This window comes from Pyrgilauda ruficollis, unplaced genomic scaffold (assembly GCF_017590135.1).
Source record: "Pyrgilauda ruficollis isolate IOZ18807 unplaced genomic scaffold, ASM1759013v1 scaffold181, whole genome shotgun sequence".
In the NCBI taxonomy this organism is placed as follows: Eukaryota; Metazoa; Chordata; class Aves; order Passeriformes; family Passeridae; genus Pyrgilauda; species Pyrgilauda ruficollis.
Genome location: NW_024517096.1, coordinates 60,656 through 78,046, shown reverse-complemented (window position 1 = coordinate 78,046; position 17,391 = coordinate 60,656). Strand labels below are relative to the sequence as shown.

Sequence of the window (17,391 nt, the reverse complement as noted above, 5' to 3'; positions counted from 1 at the left end):
CAGGCAGGCTCTGGGAAGGCTCCTTTTCCCTGGCAGGGTGTGTGGGCAGCCCACGTCATCCTGTCTGATCCCTAACCAGGGCTGATTCATGATTACTGTGCTGAGAACATCTCACTGCCTGCAGAAGGTCACTCCCGACGACGCCGTCGCTTCCAGGGCTGCCTGCTGCCTGCAATCCCAGTATCCCCAGAGCAAAACCACTCCTGAATTTCCCCTGTGGGTTAGAGTTCACTCAGCTCCTAAAATCAAGGAGATTTTCCCTGCTGGAATACCAGGTACTGCAGAGGAGAAGTTATCTGTCACCCAGAAAGCCACAGTTCCAGGGGGAGGTGTCCCTGGTCATGGCAGGAAAGAAGAGGGTCTCTGAGGTCCTTCCAACCCAAACCATTTCAGAACTCCAGGATTTTGGAGGAACAGTGGCAATGTCTCCTTTGGGATAAATGAGGTTGGTGGTACCTGCTGTGGCCTTGCTTCCCTGATTATCCTGAAAGATTTTTCCTGGAAATAGGGAGGAAATTGGAAATTTCCAGGAAAATTGCACCAGAGAAGGCTTGAACTGGACATTAGGAAGGGATTCTTCCTGGAAAAGGTGGTCAGGCACTGGAAGGTGCTGCCCAGGGCAGGGCTGGAGTGCCCATCCCTGCAGGGCTTTCAGAGCCCTGTGGCCCTTGGGGACAGGGGCAGTGGTGGCCCTGGCAGTGCTGGGGAACAGTTGGACTCGTTGATCTCAGAGGGCTTTTCCAGCCTTAAAAACGCTCAGATTCCCTGGGAAAGGAGCAGAAGGGATGCTGTGTGCCCCAGCCTCCTTCCCACAGGCAGGCTGGACGTGCTCCAGCCTCTACCTTGAGCAGGTGTGGGACCTGGCAGCGCTCCTCAGCCTTTCCCAAGCCCAGCCTGGGAGCAGAACCCGGGCTCAGCACAGAGCTGATGGCCTGGAGCTGAGCTGAGCTCCTGCCAAAAGCACTGCCAGGCTCTGGGATGCACTGAGCCCAGGAGAGGCAGGGAAATCACATTGCTCCTGCAACTGGGGCTTGTGCAGCTTCTGACTGCAATGCTGTGTCTGCTCCTGATGGAAGGGCTCCAAAAACGATGTTGACTAATTAGAAAAAGTTTAAGGAAGAGCCATATGAATCATTAAAGCTTCAGCAAACACGTCTTTTAGCAAGAGGCTCCAAGACTGAGATAAATTCAGGTTCTTAGAGAGAAGGGACAGTTTTCTCTCAGCCTGGAGACAGCAAGAAGGACAACAGAGAATTCCCAATGTGTTTGTCAGTCAGCACACAAGTGTACAGCAAGATTCCCTGGCTGGAAGTCATGGATAAACCCATCCAGACTGAAAAAAAAAAATGAATTCACGTGCAGACAGTGATACCAACTCCTGATCCAGCTGAGAGGAAAAGAACCTTGTGAGAGAGCCCTTTTTTCCTCCCTTAGGAACAGAGACCTTCTTTGGAAATGCACAGATTTACAACCAGGAAAAGCTCCAATCACCAAAATTAAAGACTTAAAATAAACCCACCCGAGCAATTTGTTCAACTAAATTAGTCTGAGTGACTGCACTGATCATTCCCTGTTTCCTTGGCTGGTTTTCCTTTGCTCACCCCCAGGCTGGGTCTTCCCAGGAGATGAAAAAGCAAAAAGCCCTCAGAGAAGCTCTGGGGAAGAACGTCCCCCTCAGATGTGTGGTCCAGGCTCTTGGCCTCATGGACAGAGCTTAAATTTAATATTTTAACTCCAAGGAAACCCCAGTGTGAGGGAGAGGGGCCTTTCCCTGCCTGGTAAAGCTGTGCTGTTCAGGAGAGGAATATTCACAGAATTTTACACAGAATGACTGGGCTGGGAGAGACCTTCCAGACCATGGAGTCCAACCCAGCCCCAACAGCTCAGCTAAACCCTGGCCCCAGTGCCACATCCAGGCTGTGTTAAACACCCCAGGGATGGGGACTGCAGCACCTCCCCGGGCAGCCATTCCAGAACTTTATCACCCTTTCTGGAAAATACTTTTCCCTAATATCTAACCTGAATTTCCCTTGGGGCAGCTTGAGGCTGTGTCCTGTGGTTCTGTCGGTCCCTGCAGACAGAGCCCAGCCCAGCTGAGCACAGGCACCTTCCAGAGCTGTGCAGGGTGAGGAGGGCAGCCCTGAGTCTCCTTTTCTCCAGGGGAGCACCCCCAGCTCCCTCAGGGCTTCCTCTCAGGGTTGGTGTTCCCAGCCCCTCTCCAGCCTCGCTGTCCCCTCTGGATGGGCTCAGTGTCCCAAAGTCCTTCCCAAACCGAGGGGCCAGGGCTGGGCACAGCCTGGAGTGCTCAGCGCAGGGCCAGAAACCGGCTCCCCCCGGCAAGGAGGGCAAGGAGGGCAAGGAGGGCAAGGAGGGCAAGGAGGGCAAGGAGGGCAAGGAGGGCAAGGAGGGCAAGGAGGGCAAGGAGGGCAAGGAGGGCAAGGAGGGCAAGGAGGACAAGGAGGACAAGGAGGGCAAGGAGGGCCCACCGGAGCGGGCAGCGCCCCGGGAAGGCCGAGGGGCCGTGCTCTGTCAGCCCGGAGCCCACTGACCTCGGACATCTGCGGGAAGAGGCTGATGGCCAGCGGCAGGGCCAGGCCGAAGGCAGCGAGGCACACGAGGCTTTGCACCGGCAGGAGCATGCGGGGCCGGGCCCTCAGCAGCCGCGTCCTGCAAGGGAAAGGCTGGGTTAGAGCGGTGCGGGGACGCGCAAGGCCTCCGACACGCGCGGGGCTCCAGGCAGCCCTTCAAAAGGGGTTTGTTGGAGGCATGTTCCAGCAGCCTTGGGCTGTGGGGGACAGCAGCCTGAAGCTGCCAGCTCCAGTGCAGGCAAGCCTGAAGGCCCTTTAGTTCTGCTTACTTTGCTTTTTGTATTTTTCTTTGCTGAGCATCTTAACACATAACCATCAATCAATACCTTTGCTATTACCTACAGCCTATCACAACTGCTCTCGTTATCGTATTATGGTCATTACTGTCCAACCACGTGAGTTAGTGTGTTACAGTTTAAGCTTAAAGCTGTTTTTTGGTTTTCTTGCAGAGGAAAATTCTTAGACCTTTTTCCTACTTGCCACATCGACATGTTGGTTTGCCTGTGGAATCTTCCTGCTTTTCCTAAGACCTATTTCTGCTTGGAAAAAACATATTTTTGTTTGTGGTCAACAAATCCTTTGCTCTAGTCATAAAACCTCCCTCCAGCTCGACTTAACCTTTGCTTTCTTGGTTATCCAGAAAATGTCCCGGCTCAGCAATTGGCAATTTAGACATCTATTGTTCTTCTACATCAAAACTTGCTTCCACCTCTATTCTGCTCTCAGGCTCTACATTCAGAGATCTTTCTGCCAAGCACACGTATCTGTGAGACTTTGTCAAACTTCCATCCTTCCCAAAGGGGAGAGCAGGACATCCCTGGATGGACACTGCTGCTCACCTGGGCCTGCTGGGCCCCTCTCCCCACTGGTGACAACCCCTCAGAGAATCATGGAATGGATTGGCTTGGAAAGATCCTTAAAATGATCCAGGTCCTCCTCCTGCCATGGCAGGGACACCTCCCCTGTGCCAGGGTCCCCCCAGCCCTGTCCAACCATGGCAGGGACACCTCCCCTGTGCCATCTTAACACATAACAACCAATCAATACCTTTGCTATTACCTACAGCCTATCACAACTGCTCTCGTTATCGTATTATGGTCATTACTGTCCAACCACGTGAGTTAGTGTGTTACAGTTTAAGCTTAAAGTTGTTTTTCGGTTTTCTTGCAGAGGAAAATTCTTAGACCTTTTTCCTACTTGCCACATCGACATGTTGGTTTGCCTGTGGAATCTTCCTGCTTTTCCTAAGACCTATTTCTGCTTGGAAAAAACATATTTTTGTTTGTGGTCAACAAATCCTTTGCTCTAGTCATAAAACCTCCCTCCAGCTCGACTTAACCTTTGCTTTCTTGGTTATCCAGAAAATGTCCCGGCTCAGCAATTGGCAATTTAGACATCTATTGTTCTTCTACATCAAAACTTGCTTCAACCTCTATTCTGCTCTCAGGCTCTACATTCAGAGATCTTTCTGCCAAGCACACGTATCTGTGAGACTTTGTCAAACTTCCATCCTTCCAAAGGGGAGAGCAGGACATCCCTGGATGGACACTGCTGCTCACCTGGGCCTGCTGGGCCCCTCTCCCCACTGGTGACAGCCCCTCAGAGAATCATGGAATGGGTTGGCTTGGAAAGATCCTTAAAATGATCCAGGTCCTCCTCCTGCCATGGCAGGGACACCTCCCCTGTGCCAGGGTCCCCCCAGCCCTGTCCAACCATGACAGGAACACCTCCCCTGTGCCAGGGTCCCCCCAGCCCTGTCCAACCCGGCCTGGGGCACTGCCAGGGGTGGCACCTCATCCTCAGCAGGTCACCACCACCCTGCCCCACAGAGAGCCCCAGTTCCACCCTGGGTGACCCAGCCCAGGTGACCCAGCACAGGTGACCCAGCACAGGTGATCCAGCACAGGTGACACCCCAGCCCAGGTGACCCAGCACAGGTGACACCCCAGCCCAGGTGACCCAGCACAGGTGACACCCCAGCCCAGGTGACCCAGCACAGGTGACACCCCAGCCCAGGTGACCCAGCACAGGTGACACCAGGTGGATTTTACCCACCCCCAAAGGCTGCTGGCACTGCCCAGGCTGCCCAGGGAATGGGCACGGCCCCGAGGCTGCCAGAGCTCCAGGAGCATTGGGACACTGCTCCAGGGATGGCCAGGGTGGGATTTTGGGGGGTCTGGGCAGGGCCAGGGGCTGAATGGATGATCCCTGTGAATCCAGCTCAGGATATTCCATCATCTCCTTCCCCCTGGGATGAACACAGGAGCTCTCCTTGGCCAGGGAAGGTACAGGAGACAACAGCAAGCCCTGATCATCCGTCCCTGTGGTGACATCCCTGGGATTAAACCCCTCCCAATCCCAATCCACCTTTCCCAGGTGCCAGCCAGCCCTTCCCAGCCCAGGGCTGTCCCTGCCTGCCTTGGCACGGGGCTCGGCCAGCTTGGGCCCCGAGCTCAGCCCCTTGCTCCACGTCCAGCGCTGGCTCCAAGCACACCTGGGGATCTGCTGAAAAGGAATTCATGCCCTGCTCCTGCCTCAGCCTCCCCACCCTGCTGAGAGCTGCCAGGAGACGTGGGGAGAGCAAGCACCAGAGTTTAACTCCTCCAGGATCTCAGCTCCTCACTAATAAGCTCTCGAGACAGAGTTGATCCTATCAATTTGTGCTGTGAAAATCAAGCTTCTGTTCTCCAATATTGAGCTGCTCTGTGCTGCACTGAGCACGGCTGATCTCAGAGCCTGTCAGAGGAGCCTGCAAGGCTTCGTCAAGGAGGGCAGCAGGTCACCTGTCCAAGGCCCTGGAGCTGTCACCTGTCCCAGCAGGAAATGTGACTTGTCTCAGCAGGAAAGGTGACCCATCCAAGCAGGAAAAGTGACCTGTCCCAGCAGAGAAGGTGACCTGTCCCAGCAGGAGAGCAGCTGACCTGCTCCACACCCTGTAACACCTGCCCTGTTCCAGGACTGCCCTGGATAAGCTGTGATCACCCCTGGAGGCACAGGAGCAGCTCCTGGAGCTGTGATCATCCCTGATCATCCCTGGAGGCACAGGGGCAGCCCCTGGAGCTGTGATCATCCCTGATCATCCCTGGGTGCACAGGGGCAGCCCCTGGAGCTGTGATCATCCCTGATCACCCCTGGAGGCACAGGGGCAGCCCCTGGAGCTGTGATCATCCCTGATCATCCCTGGAGGCACAGGGACAGCCCGATCATCCCTGATCATCCCTGGATGCACAGGGGCAGCTCCTGGAGCTGTGATCACCCCTGATCATCCCTGGATGCACAGGGACAGCCCCTGGAGCTGTGATCACCCCTGATCATCCCTGGAGGCACAGGGGCAGCCCCTGGAGCTGTGATCACCCCTGGAGGCACAGGGGCAGCTCCTGGAGCTGGTTTTTGCCCTGCTGAAGCTGCTGTGATCCATGAGAGCCCTCGCTGGGACACTCCCAGCAGCAGATCCTCGCAGCCTCCCGGGGCTCAGTTTAGAGCCAAGGCATCGCTGCTGACACCACCCCTGACATCTTAATTTGGAGCTGCACCCTCTGTAATTACTGCCCTGTCGGGGACCTTATAATCACCCAAGTAAAACCTCAACCAATTTAAAAGGATCCCGGGTCCAGCCCCCAGGTGTGACTTCCAGGGGTGCTTCCAGCCCAGGCCAGTTCAAATTACAAGGGCCGACCTCCTAATTAGGAAGAGTTATGGCTCGATTTAAAAAGGAGAGCAGACTAATTAACACATGTAGTGTAATGTCTTAATTGGGATTCAGATCGGAGAATTTGTGTGGTTCAGAATAAATGACTCATAATTAGCCAAGAGGTCCAGTTTTCTCCTGTCCCTGGGATCCCTGCTCCCGACACCGAGCTGGGGAGGAAGGGGAGTTAAATATTGCATTTTGTGAGCTGTCAGCTGCACTGCAAATCCCTCTTTGCACCCATTAACCCCCCATTGGAGGGGAGTGATGAGGAGCCTCCAAAGGGTTTCACTGCAGAGGATCAGCACAGATTGAAAAGAAATTAATAAAATAAAATATCCATGTGGAAATGAAATTAATATCCATGTGGTGAAGAGGGATTTAGCTCACACCACTGCCCTGCGTGCTCTGCCAAAGGGCTGGGTCAGGGAACAGGGGGGTCTGGACCTTCAGAGCCCCCTGACAGCCCAGCTCTGGCATCTTCTGGGTTGGGAGGGAGGCACCCAGTCCAACCTCCCTGCTCGAGCAGGGTCCCCTGGAGCACAGAATTCAGGATTGTGTCCAGATGGATTTGGAGTATCTCAAAAGATCCTCAAAATAGAGATATTAAAAATTGAATTACTGAACATCTCCAGAGATGTTCAAAAAGCAGAGGAAGGAGCCTGATTTATTCACAGGAGCAAACCCATCCCACCATAACCCTGCAGAAATATTGGTGCTGTTCCACAGGGGAACAGGAGTTTTGGGGGCCTCACCCCATGCACAGGACAGGAGCAGCTTTGGAATTAAACCCTGGCTCAGATTATTCAAAATGGAGTTGGAAAGTTTGCACCAAGAGGTGCAAAGCACTGGAAAAGCTGCAGGAGGACAAGAGAATTGTGGAATCATGGAATTGTTGGGGTTGGAAGGGACCTTAAAGCCCACCAGGGACACCTCCCACTGTCCCAGGTGGATCCAACCCGGCCTTGGGCACTGCCAGGGATGCAGGGGCAGCCACAGCTGCTCTGGGAATTCCAGCCCAGCCTGGAATTCCTTGCCAAGATCTGATCCAAACCTCCCCTCCCTCAGCTGGAGACCATCTCCCCTTGTCCTTGCCCTCCCTACTCTTGGGAAAAGTCCCTCTCCAGCCTTTCACAAGCCCCCTTTAACACGTTCATTTTATTGTCCCCAATCTCATAACCCAGCACTTTTGCTCTGTCTCATTGGCATAACTGCTCCACTGACCTTCGGATGGCAAAGAACACGAAATTCCACAACACCTCCCTCCTCCTCTTCCCCTTTTTCTTCAAGCTTTGTTCCTGTACCCCTTCAAACCCCGCCATGCCTCTTCCTCGTGCCATTTCCCTTCACACCTTGGTGGTTTCAGTGGTGGTTTAGTGCTGGGAAGACGCTGGGGGAGGCACCGGAGGCGGCCGAGCCCGCGGCTCCCGCGTCCGTAGGTACCAACACACACAGACAGTGCATCTGCTGCACAGAGACAGCGTGTTGGAGCTCTTGTAAATACACCTTCATTCAACTTTCATCACAGTGTTCATTAGTGGTTTAAATTTTGCATAATTTGGCAGCTGCCTCTGGCGTTTTTCAGGAGGTGCTGTAATTTATTCCATATGGAAGTCAGGCGCTGCACTCCGAAGGAGTTATCGGGTGCACTGAACCAGGCCTGTATTTGTCTGGGAGGAGGTGTCAGATGCTAAACTAAACATGACAGGAGTGAACCCAAGTCTCCCAGCTGACAGATTCTGTGGGGTTTCTGTGCTGTTTGCTATAAACAGGTTCAGAGGCAGCGCAGACACCGCGAGACGCCGGCGCCGCCGCGGGGCACGGGGAGCGCCGGGATCCTGGGGGATCCTGGGGGATCCTGGGGGATCTTGAGGGATTCTGGGGGATCCTGGGGGATCCTGGGGGATCTTGAGGGATCCTGGGGGATCCTGGGGGATCCTGAGGGATTCTGGGGGATCCTGGGGGATCCTGAGGGATCCTGAGGGATCCTGGGGGATCCCACACTCCTCACAACACCCCTCTGATGCGCCAAGGAAGTTTGGGATCCCCAGATCCCCGTCCTGCTGAGCCTGTCAGGTCTCTGCTCTGCTCCCCAGCTTTTCTCACTCGTTTTGGGTCATTTTGGGAAATCTGAGCTCTACCAGCGACCAGCAGCTCTGCTGTCCCACCCAGCCAGGCCACCAGTGTCCTCACCCCGCGGCCCCAGCCCTGAGCCCCTCCAGAGGACACAGCAGATGCAAAACGAGGGAGGCTGGGGGTTTTGTGCTTGATTGACACCATTAAAGGAGCAGTTTCCGTGTTTACTCTGGGAACAGCCCCAGCAGTTGAAGGTGTTGCTGCTGGCAGCTGCTGAGCCCAAACAAACTTCACTGAGGGCTGGGCTGGACGGGGCCCTGGAGGAAAAGCACCTGTGGGAACATCCTGCACTCTCTGACAGGGGAGTGCCTCCAGGAGAAGCCCATGGACACGAGGGCCAGCGGGGCCTCCTGCCTCACCCCCGTTCTGCAGTGACAAACAAGGCTCAAGCAGAGGAAAATGCCCTTCCAGCACCACAGAGCACTGGCCAGCCCCCAGGAAAATCTATTTTTCCTGGTGCCACCGGTTCAGCTCAGCCAGAGCAGCTCTGCAGTGCTGATCCAGCCCGGGAGCATCCTGATTTTGTGGGATTTAGAGGAAAACAGCCCCGGGAACTGCTGCACAAGGAGGATCTGGAGATGAAGAAGAGCAGAAATGCTCCTCTTCCATGGACACAACTGCTCTGCTCCCATTTCTCCCTCAGCTCCTGCCCTTTGCCAGCAGCTCCAGCTTTGTCTCTTCCACAGACACTGCCCAGCCAGCTCCAAGGCCTTCTCCAGTGTATCCTGACATTCCCGAGCTCTTGGGACCTTCTCAGCCCTGCTCTGTGCTTCTGACCCTCTGCAAGGCCTTCTCTGAGGGGCACAGAGGAGGTTTGAGATAAGATAAGGATGCAAGAAGAGCCCGGGTTCCTCACTCTCCACTCAGAGATCCCCCAAAGTGTCCCCAGCAGATGCTGGTAATGGACTGAGCTTCTCCAACTCGGCCAGACCACAGGAGACAAAAATTTGGGCTCTCCCAGCACAGAGCTCAGACTGAGGCTGCATTGGAGCTGGCCTGCCCCTCACCAACCAGCTGCAGCTCTGCAGGGAGCAGGGAGCTGCACCAAGGCTGCTGGAGAAGCCTTGCACGGTGGCTGGGAGCAAACGGCTCCATCTCCCAAATTTCATCGGAACAACCAAACAAAGGACTCACAGAATGGGCTGAATGCAGGGAATAAAGGGAGATGGGGATGAAGAGCCCAACTTCCTGCAGTGGATGCTGCTGTCCCCACACCTGTGTGACACAGAGACACCACAGAATCCCCACTGCCAGTCACCCTCATCCCCCAGACACCGCTCAACCAATATTTTCCCGCACCAAAAGTTGCCAGCGCGGATATTATTTATAAAACTCAATGAGAATACATCTGCACGGAATAACTGACACCGTGTTCCCTGCGTGGCATATGCAGGCTGAAAATAAACATTGATTCTATATGTTCACTGCTCCAGCAGAGCGTCCAAGCAGCAGGAAATGCATGAAACATGGGCAAGAATGGGAGTGCGGCAGTGGGAGGGAACATGGAATTACTTGGAGAGCAGAGAGGCGGCCCCGGGAGTTAAAATACACAGCAGGCAAAGAGACGAGAGGAGCCAAGAGAGCTGAAAAAAATGGCACAAGAGACGAGAGAGGCAGCTGGGGGAGTTAAAACATGCAGATGGAGAGATGGCTGGGAGAGAGGAAAGACCTGGATCCGAGCGGAGAGACGGCGACCGGGAACTGGCCACTTAAAATAAACTTTGGGAGCAGCGAGGTGGGGAGAATTCCTGGGATCTGAAACCCTGCTGGGAGCAGGGGCTGGGCCCTGGAGGGGTGGGAGGGTGGGAGTCCCACCCAGCTGAGCACCATCACCCACCTGCACCCGGGATCACACAGGGCACGGGAATTGTCCCCTCCTTCCCATATCCCAAATTCAAACTACGCGCAGGAGTCGCTCCCTTCCTTCCCCACAATCCCAAACACAAATCAGGAATCTCTCCCTTCCTTCCCCACAGTCCCAAATGCAAATCCATGGGAAGACTCATCCCCTACTTCCCACAATCCCAAATGCAAATCCATTGGAGGAATTGTTCCTTCCTTCCCATACTCCAAATTCAAACTACTCGGAGGAATTGCTCCTTTCCTTCCCCACAATCCCAAATATAAATCCATTGGAGGAATCATCCCTTCCTTCCCCACAATCCCAAATAGAAATCCTTGGAGCAATTGTTCCTTTCCTTCCCCACATCCCAAATTCAAACGACTGGGAGGAATCGCTCCCTCCTTCCCATATCCCAGATGCAAACCCATTGGATCCAGACTGTGGCTCCTGATCCCAGCTCTGCAGAGTGACACCTTCATCCTTCCCATTTACAGCCCCTGCAGGGATTTCTATAAATAAATGGATAATGCCTGCCTGGATCTCACCCCCATTAAAACCACCCTCCTCAAACTCAAATCCTACTAAATTTATCAAGTTACACTTTCCCCAAATACTCCAAAGGGGTTTTTTTTCCCCCAAAATGAGCTTTCAGCTCTGAGTGAGCCCTTTAGGAACCAGTTTTAAGATCAGTGAGTTGACTTCAGACCCCTGAGGCACAGACAGGGACACTCCCCGTGTCCCAGGGCTGCTCCAGAGCTGCCACCAGCCCCAGCAGCGTGGCCAAGCCACAGCTCACTCCCCATCCCTGCTGCTTCTCACTGCCAGCCTTCCAGGAATCCGAGGATATCTGATGGAAAATGCAGCAGGCACAAAGCTCCGGGCAGAATTCAGGCAGGCAAAAGCAGAGCCCGGATATTTTTATACCCACAGAGTTTTGTGGCAGCGAGAAGGGAAATTTTCTCTCACTAACGTGAATTAAAGCTTTCAATAAGTTAAAATGATGATTTTTTTTCTTCTTTTTTTGAGGGCAATCTCCTGTAAGTTCACAGATAAAATCAGTTTTAGAGAGGCCTGCACTGAGCACAGGTGCATTCAGCAAAACTCGCATCAATCCAAGGATTTATGATGCCCCTGAGGACAAAGAAATGATTTACTGGTTTTATTTTGCTGCAAAGGATGGAGCAAATTTCACCATCAGTTTTATTTTCTCCCCAGGTGCCAATCCAATTTTACTGCCAGGTTTATTTCAGCCTGGGGATGGCCCAGGATGGGTCCTCAGTGTGTCCTGCTGGAGACAATAATTTATTAATTTAGAGAGGAGACATTTTCTCCAAATTTCTCCAAATTTTTTGCACATAAAGGATTTTATCTGTGGGTACTCAGCAATAAAATAATTTCAAGCAATAAAAGAATTTGTCCTGGGTGTTGATTTTTTTTGGATGGTTAAAATGGGAACCAGTTAAACCAGTGGGAACACACAAAACCACCTCAGTGCAAAGCCTCAGTTCTACACACAACTTGGAGTAAGCCCTGAGTAAATTACTCCAGAGTAAGTTACTCCAGAGTAAGGCTTGGTCACTCCCAGGCACATGCCCAGCAGATCCTGCAGGTAAATCCTGGCTTTGTGGGTGACAAAGGACTTGGAGCAGGGAAGAGGCTGCAGAGATTTAGTCCAGAAGGAGGATGAAATAAAATTCAAATGTTTTGCAGAAAATTAAGGGTGTTGGAATCTGCTCCTCCTTGGAATTAGATGGTCTTTAAGGTCTCTTCCTACCCAAACAATTCCATGATTCCATGATAATCTCTCTGAACACCAGCCGAGCCCTTTTAATCTCTAATGTTTCCTGAAAATCAGTTTTCCAGTTTTCCACTGAATTCAGGGGTTTTGTCTCACACAGACCTTCCACAGTGGGTTATCCAAACTCCTGGGCTGTCAGGGGGAGTTAAAATAATCACATCAAATATAAAACTTCAACAAGCTGGACATTGCTCCTAAATGATGGGACGTGGAAATTTAATAAGCAAAAAAATCTATTTGGTGGATGAAATGTGAGGGGGGCCCTGTGGCTCTGCACAAGGAGGGGACAGGAGGGGACAGGAGGGGACAGCTGGGGGGGTCGGGCTCTGCTCCCAGGGAACAGGGACAGGAGCAGAGGGAACACCACCAGGGAGAGTTTAGGATGGATTTGGGGAAAATTCCTTCATGGAAAGGGTTGTTAAGCACTGGAAGGGGCTGGAGCCCCCATCCCTGGGGGGATTTCAAAGCCTGTGGGAAATGGATTTATAGAAAGTCCTCAAAGCCTGGCAGAAGGCTCACACAGTGTGCATCTGTATGCAAACCTTGAAACAAGAAATACTGACTTAGAAATGCCATGGGATAAGAGAGAAATTGTTGAGAGAGAAATTAAGTTTCAAAAGAAAACCTTACAAAAAAGAAGAGATACTTTAGAGAAATAGAACTGTAAAAGATACATTGTAGTAAAAGCTACCAGGGGTAATTTTAAATAATTACCTTTGAAACATTTACATATAGTTTTTACATAGTGGAGCTAAAGCTAATAAGCCAAGAAACACTTACAGTGTATTATAATTAAGAAATAGCTTCTGATTGCAAAAACATACCTTCTAACATCTCTATTATCTCACCCTTCACATGAGACTAAAAATAAAATAAAAGTTTTAAAAACCCAAATAAACCTAAATAAACCATAACCCAACAAAAGCCCTGTGGATGTGGCACTTGGGGACATGGGACAGCAGTGGCACTGATGGGGATGGTTGGACTGGATGACCTTGGAGGACCTTTCCAACCCAAACCATTCCATGATCCCATAAAATGGTTGGACTCCATGACCTTGGAGGACCTTTGCAACCCAAACCATTCCATGATCCCATAAAATGGTTGGACTCCATGACCTTGGAGGACCTTTCCAACCCAAACCATTCCATGATCCCATAAAATGGTTGGACTCCATGACCTTGGAGGACCTTTCCAACCCAAACCATTCCATGATTCCATAACATAGTTGGACTCAATGACCTTAGAGGACCTTTCCAACCATTCCATGATCCCATAAAATGGTTGGACTCCATGACCTTGGAGGACCTTTCCAACCCAAACCATTATTCCATAAAATGGTTGGACTCCATGACCTTGGAGGACCTTTCCAACCCAAACCATTCCATGATCCCATAAAATACCCACGCCTGGCACCCTCTGGGGCCCTTCCCTCCCTTCCCCCGGGGCAGACTCACTTCTCCAGCACGGACATGATGATGGGAGGTAGAACCAGTATAGGCATGGGCAGGACCACTCTGGTCAGGGCTGTTTCCAGCAGGGCCTGCGGAGCAAGCACAAACAAACAAACACATCCAGACATCCCAAACAACCCCAGGACGGACCTGCCGGCTCAGGATGGCTCTGCTGATGGCTCTGAACTGTCATCCCTGGGTCTGCAGCAGCTGACCAACCTCAAAGCAGTGGAGAACTGGAAAATCATGCCTGGATAAGGATTCTCCAAGCTCACTTTAAAAGCAGGTTCAGCTGTCATGTACAGGGGGTCAAATTTCCAAACCAAAACAACTTGGATACTTTTTGATGCAGCAAATATCTGGGTTTATCATCAATCATCCCACCTGAGTAGAGCTAGAGCTTGGCCAGAGCACAGACTCTAACTGGTGGATGTCACTTATGTCACTGATGGGAATGAGATGGGAATCACTGATGGAAAATGTGGAGGAAACATTGTAAGGGAGATGTTGTGGGGGAAACATTGTAGGGGAGATGTTGTGGGGGAGATGTTGGAGGGAAAATGTTGGAGGGAAATGTTGTAGGGGAAATGTTGTAGAGAAAATGTTGTGGGGGAAATGCTGTGAGGGAAATGTTGTAGGGAAATGTTGTAGAAAGTGGAGGGGAAATGTTGGAGGGGGAATGTTGTAGGGAAATGTAGGGGAGATGTTGTAGGGAAGTATCCCACCATGGGCTGAGCAGCACTTTCAGCCCTTCCTGCCTGAGCTGAGCTTTGGTCTCAGCCCCGTGCTGGGCATGCAGCTCCTGTTTTCCATCACTGCTGGTTCATTCCCTGCAGGGATTTGGGACACACAGGGCTCTCCTTTCCCTGGAAAACCCCAACCATGGAGCTGCATTGTGCCTCCAGGATTCTTCCTTCCTGGCCAGACTCACCAGAAGGAGCAACCAAAGCAGGGCTTGGATTTATTGTGGCCCAGAGATTGCCATGGCAGGGGTGGCACTGGACGGGATTTAAGGTCCCTTCCACCCAAAGCATTCCAGGATTTTATGTCACAGGGACATCTAAGGTCACAACAAACCCTCACACAGGGACAGCTGTGTCACACTGAGGATCTGCCACGTTTCACGTGACAAAAACCAGGATTAACCAATCCAGGAAGAAGCACTGGGATTGGATGGCAGCTGAGCAGAAGTTCCCAGAGCTCCCAAATTTTACATTTGAGCTCCACCTACATCGCTCTCACAGCGCCTTCACTTTTAATCTTCATTTTCTCTTTCAACCATCAGGACGGAGAGGGGAAAGCGGGTCCTGGAGCCAGTTAATGGAAGTGAGGAAAACTGGCTGCAAGAAGTGTCTCTGAGCCCTTCACCAGATTGTTTTAATCCCCCTGTTAACCAACAATATGGAGAGCTATTCGAGATCTCCCCGTTCCTGCCGAGGACTGCAGAGCTGTACATTAATTGCTGTCTCTGGAGTGCCTTGGACAGAAGGAGGGAGGGAAATGCCAAGCATTATATTATTAACTCCTGTGCCTGGGCGTGTGCTCAGCACAGCTTCACATCTCAGCGAGAGCCCACTTGGAAACAACAGCTCAGGGGGGGCTCAGGAGCCAGAACTGCACCCAGGGATGGGAAGGGAGCAATTCCAGGCAGGTGGCACAGAGTGGGTTACAGGGAAAGCAAGCCAGCTGTTAACGAGGGTACAAACATCTGGCTGCCCCCAGCCAGCTTTGGGTGGCAGGTTTTGGTGCAGGTTTGGCAGGGAAGGGTTGAAAAGCTGCTCAGCTCCGAGCCTGAGTGCTCCTGGTTTGGGAAAAGGTGTGAGGAATCTTTGCAGGTTATTCCACAAGGAATTCCCGTGGAAGCACCTGGCACAGGATCTGTCCTGCCACTGTGCCCTTCCAAACCACCAGGGCCAGCCCCCAAATCTCCGTGTCCTCTGCATCTCCTCCATTCCCAGCTGCTAAACTGTGGATTCCAGAGGGAATGTGGGATGTGTTGGGCCTGGAATCAGCTGTGTCCCAGCTCTCCCAGCTCCTGGCACTCACGTGTTTGGCAGCAACTCTGGACGAGCCGACGATGTTCCCATTATTGTCCAACACATCGATTCCTTCCTCCAGCTCCGTGTGCCTCATCAGGACCACGTTGCAGATGTTGGCACTGGCTGAGGAGGAGAAAGCCAGGAGGATCAGCCCTGCTCAGTCCCCACTGGCAGCCTCTGTTTGCCCCGACAGCCCTCCAGATTTCCTCCCCTCAATCTGCTGAGGTGAGTTGCTCCGATCCCCAAAAAAAGATGGAATTCTCAAGGAGAATAATAACCTTTTTTTTTCCTCTGGGGCAACAAGGGCACATACAGGCTACAGGAAGGTCTAGTGCAAGGTGTCCTTGCCTGTGGTTGGAACCAGATGGTCTTTAGGTCCTTTCCAGCCCAAACCATTCCATGATTTCACACATTTTAGGGGAAAAATGGCTCCATGCACCAGGACCTTTCTGATCCCCCCTCCTTGCCCAGCCTGTGGCTTTTGAGGCCTGGAGATGACCCCAAATTCTGTCTCTCGAGTCTGACCAAGAGTGGAGCACCACGTGCAGCCCCTCCCCTCGCCCAGGCACTGCCCAACTTCTCCCAGAGAAAAGCTGCTCATTCCCACAAAACTTTTGGGCTGATCAAGTGGCATTTTCCAGCACCCCCCACACCACATTTCCCTGCAAACTTTCCACCCAGAACTGAGACAAACCCACTGTTGCTGCAAGTACCAGTGCCTTCCAAAAATGTGTTTCTGCACTGCTTGATGGGTTAATATTCGCTAATTAATCTCAATTCATGTCATATAACAAATGTCTAATTTTTTGAGGGTGGTGGGTGGGTGAGCCCTCTCTGAAGGCAGCTCTGTGCAATCAAGGATGATTTGTGGTGACAAATGCTCCTTCCACTCGAGAGGGAGAGGAACACACACACACGCACACTCTGTCTCTCTCTTTAATATTCCAACTACCAGACCACTCTTCCCATCTATCAAAATATCTGTGTTCCCAACCCTCCAGCTCCTGAATCCCAGATAAAGAACAAAACAAGGCCTTTCATTTAGAGAAAGTTTAGCCCCTGGTTTTTTTTTCATTTTTAACACTCGCACGCCCCGTCCTTCTCGCTGTCAATCAAAACTGAGCAGATCAAAGAGCCCAGCAGAGCTGCTTTGGCCAGGGATGCCCTGACAGACTCAGGATGGGGTGGCCAGCCCTGACGCTCCCAAGATGCTTTTCCAAAGCTCTGGATTCCCTGACCTGGTCCCAAACCCGAAAGCTGCTTCCCATGGCTTGTCTGAGACGAGCCGCTCACGTAGCCGCTCCCCTTCTGCTTCCTGAGGGAGCAGAAACGCTGCTAATTATGGCTAAACTTGGATTGCATGGACGTCTCAAATGCTCGAGGGTGGGGGGGTGAGAAATAAATAAATATATGTGCAGACAAAGTCATCTGCAGGATTTGGGAAGAAATTGTGATAATGGAAACTGCGGCTGTGAAAGCTCTCTGAGGAAGCTGGGCTCGGGCTCCAAAGCAAGGCACCACCCCACTCCTGGGTGGCTGCAGGGGTTTTGTCTGTCCCAGGGTGCTTTCCACACTCTAAATCTGTCCTTGGGCATCACCTAAACACAACAATTTTAACCACACACACACACAAAAGCCCAAGGAGACGAAATCCTTCCTCCCTCTCCCTCCTCTCCACTGGGGATCTTTCCGTCAGCTTTAATTTCCTTCAGATCAGGGTTGGGATCTTTGGGGTTTTCTGAGGTTTTTTAGCCATGAACATCTCCAGTATAAAGCACACCCTCACCAGTGACAGCCTGGCCTTGGGGCCAGCTGCTCACACCCAGTTCTGGGGAAGAAAAGGGT

General features: G+C 52.1%; 1 protein-coding gene across 1 annotated transcript in view; it reads right to left on the bottom strand.

The window, feature by feature from the left end:
- SFXN5 (sideroflexin 5) overlaps nucleotides 1-17,391 on the bottom strand; it is a gene marked incomplete at its 5' end in the record, with an annotated part of 91,130 nt that overhangs the window by 14,890 nt on the left and 58,849 nt on the right. The window contains 3 exons of the mRNA XM_041464604.1: nucleotides 2,550-2,667; nucleotides 13,511-13,596; nucleotides 15,554-15,669. Of these exons, the coding sequence (XP_041320538.1) occupies nucleotides 2,550-2,667; nucleotides 13,511-13,596; nucleotides 15,554-15,669 (320 nt within the window). The remainder of the gene's footprint in view (nucleotides 1-2,549; nucleotides 2,668-13,510; nucleotides 13,597-15,553; nucleotides 15,670-17,391) is intronic.